Below are 9,289 nucleotides of genomic sequence, written 5' to 3'. Positions count from 1 at the left end.
CGAGCGCCCCCGCGCCGGGCGGGCGCCGGGGGCGCTCGGGGCCGGGCCGGGGCCATGCGCGCGCTGCCCTGACGATGCCGCCCGCCGCGCCCGCCCGCCTGGTGCTCGCCCTGGGCCTGGGCCTGTGGCTCGCGGCGCTGGCGGGGGGCCCCGGGCGCGGCTGCGGGCCGTGCGCGCCCCCCTGCCTCTGCGGTCCGGAGCCCGGCTCCGCCTGCCGCGTCAACTGCTCCGGCCGCGGATTGCGGACGCTCGGACCCGCGCTGCACATCCCCGCCGACGCCACCTCTCTGTGAGTACCCCGCCACCCCGCGCCGCGGGCCGGGCGGTTGCCATGGCGCCGGGACTCGGGGGCGCCCGGGGCGTGGGGCGGCCTCGGCGCGCCTGCACCCTCGGCTCCGGGGAGAGGCCCGGCCGGGCAGGCCGCCGGCCTGGCGGGCCTCGCAGGGCGTGGGCGCGTCCCCGGCCTCTGAAGGGGAAACGGAGTGCGGGCCAGGCCTCTCCCAGGGCGAGGCTCCAGCGCAGTGAGGTCGGCCCGACTAAATAAGGAAAACCCGGGACCGCGGGCGGTCCTCAGCGCCCCTGGCCTGGGCCGGGGCGAAGCAGAAGATTCCCGGTTTCTCTGAACGCAGAAACGCCCCACCTGGGGGGCTCCGCAATCGCGAGTTGATGGGGGAACCTGAGACAGCGCGCGGGGGCGGGGTGGAAGGTGTCTGAAGGGAACCGGCCGGCACTTAGACGCTAATTAAGGACTAATAGAATGCAGCCTGGCCTGGGGGATGCTCTGCACCTGGGAGCCGTGCAGCAGGAAGCCTGGAGGAGGAGAGCTCTGTCTGGGATGGCGGGGAAGGCTTCCCGGAAGAGGTGTCTGGATAAAGATTTGAAGGATGTGTAAGACTTGGCCTGATGTTAAAGGAGGAGTGACAAGGTGGCAGCAGGACGGGAGGAGGGAACCGTGTGTGCAAGGTCCGGAGGCTGCATTTGGTCATGTGTGGGTGTTAAGGTACACCCCAGTGTGGCACTGCAAGGGAGTTGTGGGGAGGTGGGCTGGGCTCAGAGGGCTCTGATGTGATCCTGGGGACAGTGGGCAGGTGGGGTTGCAGGAGTAGTTTAAAACGCTGAAGAGCTGTTTTCAGGTGTTTTGTGAGCCCTGTGCCAGGCTCTGGCTGTGACCCTCCCCTGGCCCTCTGAGGCAGAGGTACAGCGAAGATTCCTCTTTTACACACGAGAAAACAGACTCAGGGGATGTGACTTGCCCAGGTACCAAGCCGTGGCCAGCACATAGCAGAGCTGGGATTGACGGAGATTCCCAGGACCCGAAGTTGGAATGGACAGGGTGCAGGGGACCCAGATTTGCAGACAGTTGTCCCCAGGCTAGGGGCAGGCTCAGGGCCTGCTGATCTGCATTCCCATGGCCCTGTTTGGATTTCTTGGGCACTTTCAGCTACCGAAGCCAGGACTCCCATCTGTCCTTGGCCACGTGCTAGAATCCATTGGGGAGCATTTAACATCCTCAGGCTTGTGAAATCTGGGGATGGGTCCTGGAATTTGGTTCTGTAATATTCCCTGGGTGCCTCCAGTGTATGGCCACCTTTAATTAGGTGACCCCATGGTCAGTGTTCAGATGAGTTTGGATGTTGGGGAGTAAGTGGGTGAAGTAGGGGTGGGTATTTCTCCTGGGTGGTCTGGATGTCCTTGGGGCTTTGGTGAGTGGGATGGGGGTGGGGGAAGAGCAGGTTCTCCAGGATTAGCTGGGAGCCATGGCCAGGGGCGGGATGGGGGTGTGTGTGCTGGGGTCACACTGGGCCTGTCGCTTTGCTACCTGACCCCTTGAGCATTCACCATCCCCTCTGTCTCTGTGGAGATGGCCTCTTGCCTGCACCAGCATAATTGGATCAGATTCCCCACACCCCCCCCCTCCTTGTTTCTGGATACTGTGGTGAAGATACCTCCATCTCTGGTGGGCTGGGAGCTGCTGAGGTCAGGCCTGGTTTCTTCTGGTTATTCTCTGCTTCCCCAGCAGCTGATGCTGAGCTGGCCTCCAGGAGCTGGGTAGGAAGTAAACAATACAGGTGGCTCAGTCAGGATCCTGCAGCAGGTGCAGGCTCTGGAGCCTCTTGGGCACAGTGATGGAGCCCAAGACTGTTGCTTTGCATGTGTCTCTGTAGGATCTGCTCCTGGGTTTTGGAGGTCCTGGGAGCTGGTGGCCTGGCCCGGCCTGAGCCGGCAGGATTCCCAGGGTTGCTGGCCTCTCTGAGCTTGCGATGGAATCCTGAGACACAAGTGGATGGGGAACGGAGGAGACCCCGCGCTATTCTTTACACCCCGAAGCTGCCTCTGGGAAATTTCTGGAGGCTGGGGAGCAGGAACCCAAGGAAAACTGTGCTCTCTCCTGGTCCTGCTGGGTTCAGGCCTGGTACCTCTGTCATGAGCCAGGCCTGGGTTAACAGTGCTGCTGGAAGGCGCCTGAGACAGATGACGTTACTCAGCAAAGTGTTGCTGTTGTCCCGTTTTAAAAGCTTTATCGTGGAGAATTTGAACAGACCCAGAAGAAGTAGACAAAATTGCGTGCTGAACTTCATGGACCCATCGCCCTCTGTCCTGCCCCTCCACACCCCACCTCCGTCCGTCTTTGAACCAGTTGCCAGCTGTCCTGTCCTTTGACGTATAAGCATCACACCTTATACCTTATATCACCTTATACGTGGTCACACCTAAGACTGTGAGCAATTCCCCAATCCCGTCCGTGCCAGCATGTTTAGGTTTTTGGTTGTCTCCATTTTTTTTTTTAGTCGTTTGAATTAGGATCCAAATAAGGTCCACATGGTACAATTAGTCTGTGTCTTTTGTCTTCTGATGAGGTATCCACTCTCCCTCATCTCTTTCCTTCCTCATGCAACTTGTTGAAACTGGCTCCGAGAGCAGCTGGGTTTGGACTGCGCCTGTGTCATCTCCATGGCGGCATCCCCTGTGTCCTCCTGCCTCTGTTTCCTGTAGCTGGATGGTTGCTCCAGAGCTGTGCTGTGTAGCAAGCCACATTTCACGTCCTCTGGAGGCGCTTGTGGCCATTGGGACAGGACCGCAGAGACTGAGCATGTTCGTCACCAGGGGAAGTTCACATGTGAAGGTGCTGCTCCGCATGTCGCCTGTCGGTCAGTTTCAGGTGTGGTTGCTTTGGGCCAGCCCCTTGTCAGGGCTGTGTGCTGCTCACTTCAGCCACCGGTCTAGGACTAGGTTTGGGGCAGGAACTCAGGGACTTGGTTCGTTGATGGAAATATCAGGGCCTTAGGGTCTTGTGTCACCTGGGGGGTGCTTAGGGCCTCACCCTTCCCCGCCCATGCCCCTGAATGGCAGGAGAGTCGGGGACTGGAGGAGGCTAGGTCTCTAGCATCTGCATAGCGCATGGGTGCGAGGGAAGGTGGGCATTGGGGAGCAGACTGCGGGCCTGGTGTGTGCGTGACATGTTAGGCTGCCTTGGACTGGCCAGACCACAGAGGGTCCCCTTCCTGAGCCCTCAGCAGGCAGAGAGCCTGACTGCTGCATGCCGGGCCCTGTGTCTGGAGTCTCTGAGGCTCAGTTCTCACCGGGAAGCTGATGTTAAGCCAAAGACACAGATAATGGGGGGCTGCTTTAGAGGGGCTACCTGGAAGGACCCCCAGTGTAGGTGACATTGGAAGGTCTGAGAGAGAGCGTCCCAGACAAGGGACAGCTTGGAGGAGTCTCTGAGGCCCCAGGTGATGGGAGGCGTGGGAGGTGAGGCCTTTATCCAGGCAACTGTTAGGGACAGCATTGGAGGGTCCCAGATGGAAGAGGCACAGAACACTGGCTACTGGGTGGAGATGGGTCTCGGGAGGATCTGGGCGTCCTGCACGCCCAGCTGCTCTCACGCTCATGTCCCCTGAGGTGCGCAGCCAGCCCTTGGAATTCAGAATACAAATGCATGTGTAGCCGTAGTTTCCCAAGAGGACACGGAATGCACATTTGCCAGAGCTGTCGACAGGAGGACACACTGTAGGAGGGCCCCCTGCCTGGGCGGGAAGGTGAATGGGGAGGCTTGGGCTGCATCTGCAACACTCAGGTACTTGAAGAGACCAACACCAGAGAACCCACAGTTCCAGCAACCCTCAGGAGCTGGGTGGTGCTGGGAGTAGTGAGGACCGCCACCTCTAGGAAAATGAGCCCACCTGCCAAACAGCTGCCAGGTGGAGAGCATGTGCGAGTCTTTTACGTGGCGAGGGACTCGTAGCCAGAACGTTGATTAAAAACAGTGACAACAAGGGTTTTTATGTATTCTCAACGTGAATGAGATCAAGGGTCCAATTAAAAAATGGGTGAAGGATCTGAGCAGACATACCTCCAAAAAAGAGACAGATGACCAGTAAGCACATGAAAAGAAGCTCAACATGTTGCTTTCAGGGAAACGCAGATCAAACTGCAGTGAGATGCCCCTCATGCCCATGTGGACGGCTGTCGCAGACAGATGGTAGCCAGCGTCTCGAGGTGTGGAGAAATCGGACCACCCACCCAACCCTGGCGGGACGCAGAATGGAGCAGCCCTCTGGAGGGCGGTCTGCCGGCTCCTCGGAAGGACCCAGCCATTCTGCTCCAAGGTGTCTGCCCAAGAGAAGTGAAACCTGGGTCCACACAGAAATTTGTACACAAATGTTCACAGCGGCAGGATTCATAGTAGCCGGAACGTAGAGACAGTGCAGGTGTCCAGCAACAGAAGAACAGAGGAACCGAACGTGGTCTGCCAATCCGCTGGAGTACTACTCAGCCGTTAACAGGAACGGAGCCCTGACACCTGCTCCAACCTGTACAAGCCTTGAAGACATGTTAAGTGAAAGAAGCCAGACATAAGAGGCCACGTGTTGAATGATTTCACTGGTAGGAAATGTCCAGAACAGGCAAATGCATGGAACCAGAAAGCAGACTAGCGTGTCTAGCTGAGTAGGGGAGGTGTTTCTGTTTGGGGTGAGAATGTTGTGGAATCAGACAGTGGTGCTGGTTGCGCAACCTTGAGAACACGCTAGGAACCACTGAGTTGTAAGTTTCACAAGGGTGAACTTTATAGTATGTGAAGTACAACTGAATTGAAAACGAAATCTCTGAAAATAGCTGGGGGTGTGTACCCCGCTCCCCACCACTGGGTCGTCCTCTCACTCCGTGGTTGCCACGTGCTGGGCTCCTTGCTAAGCCCTTTCTGTCCTGTGTCACCTTCCATCTGCATGATACTATGGCGTTGGAAGCTCTCTTGGTCCCATTTTACAGACCAGGAAACTGAGGCTCCCTGAGGTTAAGTCACTTCCTAGGGTCACACGGCTGGTGAGTTGTGGCGGAGAGGTGACTGCATCAGCGCACTCTGGGGCATACCCCCAGTGCCGCACACAGGGGCCTGGCTCATAGAAGTGGCAGTGGGGGGCACCCCCTGTGGGATTGAGGGGGACTGGGTGGGCTCTGGGCTCCGGCCTCAGCTGCTGGCTTGGCCCTTCCCTGCAGCTCCGTCCTCGGGCGTCGATCTGCTATCTGTGCTGGGGTTCTTCCCACTGACTTCCTGTCTGGTTCTGGGAGGGAGGCGTGGAGACCCAGCAGTCGGGACTCTGGCCCTGAATCAGACCTGATTCAATCCCAGCTCCTCCATTTCCTGCGTGACCTTGGCTGCGTCTCTCAGCCTTCCCAAGCTTTAGTCTCCTCACTCGTACAGTGGGCGCCGAGGATGGATGTCCCTTCTGGGATTGTGGGCGTGTCCATAGGGCTCAGCGCTGGGACCACGGTAACTAACCATTGCCAGGGTGGCCCCTTGGCTCCATTCTGTCCACATCCTCAGAGCCCATTACCTTGTCCCCAAGCACTGGCCACTGACCGATGGGTCCTTGGGACCTGTCCTGCTGACAGAACAGAAGCACGGAGAGAGGAGCCCTGAGCATGTGTGCCAGTCACTGCGTTGTTCAGACCAAATTGGGGGTGGGGGGCGGACTCCTGTACAGCCCTGAGCTCCAGCTGGAGGGAGGCCCCGAGGTCCAGAAGCCTTGCTGCCCCCTCTGCTCTGACCTCAGAGGTGTCTTCAGTGCAGGGCCATGCAGCTGTTGGGAGTTGGGACCCCTGGCACGCTCCTCTGGTGTTGGGTGTCAGTTTTGTGCATTTGTGTTTTTGATGCGTTCAGGTACGGATTTGTGACACAGTGAAGCTTTGAGGTGTGACTAGAAAGTGTCACTTCCCATGTTCACCTTTGTCTGTGACCTGGGGTGATGGGGCGCCGCTGAAATCCCTGGCCACGAGAGCTGCTTGGTGCCCCCCACATCAGCCCTGCTGCTGGCTCCACCATCACGCGCATGGCACACCCTGGTGATCTTGCTGCAGCGTAGGCACACTGTGTCGGTGAGACTCAGTTTCCCTCTCCTGCTTCTCTGCAGGCTCATCCTGCGGCTCTCCCGGGGCCTGAGACTAGGGTGTCTCCTGTGGGGGCCGCCGCCTCCTCTCTCTGTTGCTCTGCCTTGGCCCTGGGCAGCTTGTCGCTGGCCACCGTCTTCTGACAGCTGGCTGGGTGGCCCTGGAGGACGTGGCTCCTGCCCCCACACGCTGCCCGTGGGATGGGATGTGCTTCTGCCGCTACCCGTGCTCCCCCACAGCTCTTGAGACCCTGGCTCTTGAGGGAGGCCCTGGATGAGCTAGGTTTCAAGTGAGGAAGCCATTTTGGATGGAGATGCACATTTTCCTTTCCAGAACACTCTGCAGTGGCCAGCGCCAGCAGTGGGAACCCAGACGGGCCTAGCCCGCGGAGCACTCTGGAATGAAAACATCCCGTTTGTCCTGCCGCTGTCTGGGGTGGCGGCGGCCGTCTGGCCCTCTGAGCTGGGTGCCTGTGCGTCTCCAGCCGGCCAAGGCGGGGCCGTGTCCACGGGGTGGGCCGCGTGCAGCGGGGGCGCCGGCCGAGCGTGCCTGCAGTCTTGCTGCCGAATAGAACGCAGCTGGAAAATGCAGCTCACGTCCTTTTTTCCCGGAACACCTCGTTCTTTGTGGCTTGGCAGCCGTCTCCGCCAAGGGGCCCAGTGGTGCCCAGCCGCCCGTGCCAGGGAAGGGGCTGCGTTTGTGGCCAAGGTGGGCAGGGCTCATTCTCTCCCTGAGGTGCCTGTGGGCCCAGGCCTGGCCAAGTGTGGTGTCCCTGATTTTAGCAGCCCCCGTGCCCTGAAGGATGCTATGGGGCCCCCCTGGAAAGGGCTTTGTCCTAAGGCAGGGCCAGAAGCCAGCTTTTCCTTCTGGAAGCAGGGAATGAGGGCCAGTGCTCAGGGCAAGGCTAACAGCACGATTGGCCTCCAGGGTCCGGTGCCTGCAAGCTGCTGTATAGCCCTGGGGTCAGGCTGCTTCGTGCCATTGGCCATGCCCGGCAGCTGAGGGGGTGATGGGCTGGCTAGCCACGCTGGACTGATGTCTCTGCCCCTGGCAAGCCAGAGGCCACATGCCAGCCCCCCCCCCCCCCCCCCCCCCGGCGGGGGGAGCGGCGCCCCCCCCCCCCCCCCCCCCCCCCCCCCCGCGGCCAGGATGGGGAAGAGCCCGGCCTTCCTCCTTCAGTCTCCCGACTCTGGGGAGGTGATGGTGGGACGAGCAGGGCAGCCTCCCCGAGCCTCCACATTCCCACCTATAAAATGGGATGGCGCGCTCCTGGCCTGGCTGGCTGTGACAGGTCTGAGCGCAGCTGCTGAGTACAGATGCTAGATCTGGGGGGAGGCTGGGCACCCTTGGTGCTGGTCCTTTTGCTCCCTTTGCCCTGAAGGGGACCCCAAATCCCTAGCCACAGGGGGAGGAGCAGGCTAGACCCTCTCCTGGGAGGGGGCCCCACCCTGTCTTGTTAATGCTCTGAAGGTGACTGCCTCGGGGTGGGTTGATCTTTCTGTCCCAATGTGGAGGACGCCCCCCGCTCATCTCCTTTCTGCAGGTCTGAGTTCCCCTCCTTGTCCTGGCCTGCGTGCAGCATCACCACACCAGCTATCTATGCCCCATCCTGGTGAGAATTCAGCAGTGGGAGGGGCAGAGCTCAGGTGTGGGGGCCCCCACAAAACGCTGTGAAACATGGGCCACCTCCTGGATCTGGGAGGTTCCCATGCAGACCTCTTCTCCTCACTTTGGAGGCTGAGACAGCCCCTCGCCGCTGCCCTGGGGCCAGCGGACCCCTCCACGGAGAACCTGCCTCTGCCCCCTCCCCAGCTGGCCCTGTCCGCCTGTTTGTCTTCAAATCCGCTCCTTCCTAAACTTGAATTCATTAATTTACACATCATCATTTCCGGCCCTGGAAGCCAGCCTTGCTCACCATAAATAGACAGAATGAAAACAGAATGAGGTTATTACACGCAAACTGGCTCGGTGCTCCCGGCGGCCTGCCCCCGGTGCTGGGGGGAGCTGCGGTGTCGCCAGCCCCAGGGCCCGGGCCCGGGGCGGGGGTGCGGGGGGGCAGGTTCAGCACTGTAGCCTCTCCCCTTTTGCCTGAGCCTGGCTCCTGAGGGGATTAGTCGGGGGTCCTCCTTGCTGGGCTGAGGAGAACCTGTTTCCCCCCAGAGCTGGCAGTGCCTCCAGGGAAAGGACAGGCCAGCCGAGGCTGTGTTTCCAGGTGCCCCGTGGTAGAGGGAGCAGCACGGAGCCCTGGGCCTTGGATGGGGAGGCGGGTACCCTCTCTCCCGCCAGCACTCTGTCCCGTCCTGCCAGAGGGAGGAGGCAGCTGCTGGCTCGGGAGGAGTGGGTTACATAACCTCTGCAGTGGCCCCTCTGGAGCCCGTTCCCCCCCAAGCCCTGTTTCCAGTGCGGCGGCCAGCGCAGGGGTGGGGGTGACGGGCTGGGGCCTGGCACTCGCCCCCGCCGCTGACCACATGCGTCTGGAATGTGCAGATGTTTCCTTGGGGGCTCCGGCTGGCCCCCAGACCCCGCCCAGCATCTGGACTGGGGAACGGGCACACGAGCCGCTCCTCTCTGGCAGAGGAGGAAACTGTGGCCACTCAGGGCTGCAGGGCAGGGGCCCAGCTTCTCTGGGGCCTCCAGTTCCTCAGCTCTAGAAGGGTAGAGTGCTCTTGGCCACCCCAGGCTCAAGAACACTGCAGACCTCCTCGTGACCACCCTCTCCTTGGCTTCTACCTTCACGCACCCTGATCCACTCCCCTCTTCTGGGTACAGCCCTTTCTCACCTCTCCCCGCTGGGCCCTGATGTGAGCAGGGGCAGGACGCAGGTGCTGAACCTTGTGTGGAGAGGGCAAGGGGGAGCCGCCTATCCGATGGGGGTCCTTCAGCACCTGCTGGGCACCTCCAG

The 9,289-nt window shown here is 60.6% G+C and overlaps 1 protein-coding gene across 1 annotated transcript in view; it reads left to right on the top strand.

Annotated features, from left to right (window-relative positions):
- The first annotated feature begins 54 nt into the window (after positions 1-54).
- Positions 55-9,289, top strand: part of PKD1 (polycystin 1, transient receptor potential channel interacting) — a 41,400-nt gene continuing 32,165 nt past the window's right edge. Inside the window, exon 1 of the mRNA XM_035021964.1 lies at positions 55-289. Coding sequence (XP_034877855.1) covers positions 75-289 — 215 coding nt within the window. The 5' untranslated portion in view covers positions 55-74. The remainder of the gene's footprint in view (positions 290-9,289) is intronic.

Source organism: Mirounga leonina, unplaced genomic scaffold (genome assembly GCF_011800145.1).
Source record: "Mirounga leonina isolate KUSES-001 unplaced genomic scaffold, KU_Mleo_1.0 Mir_175, whole genome shotgun sequence".
NCBI classification, from domain to species: Eukaryota; Metazoa; Chordata; class Mammalia; order Carnivora; family Phocidae; genus Mirounga; species Mirounga leonina.
The sequence above is the reverse complement of the archived record's forward strand: the minus strand, read 5'-3'. Positions and strand labels throughout refer to the sequence as shown.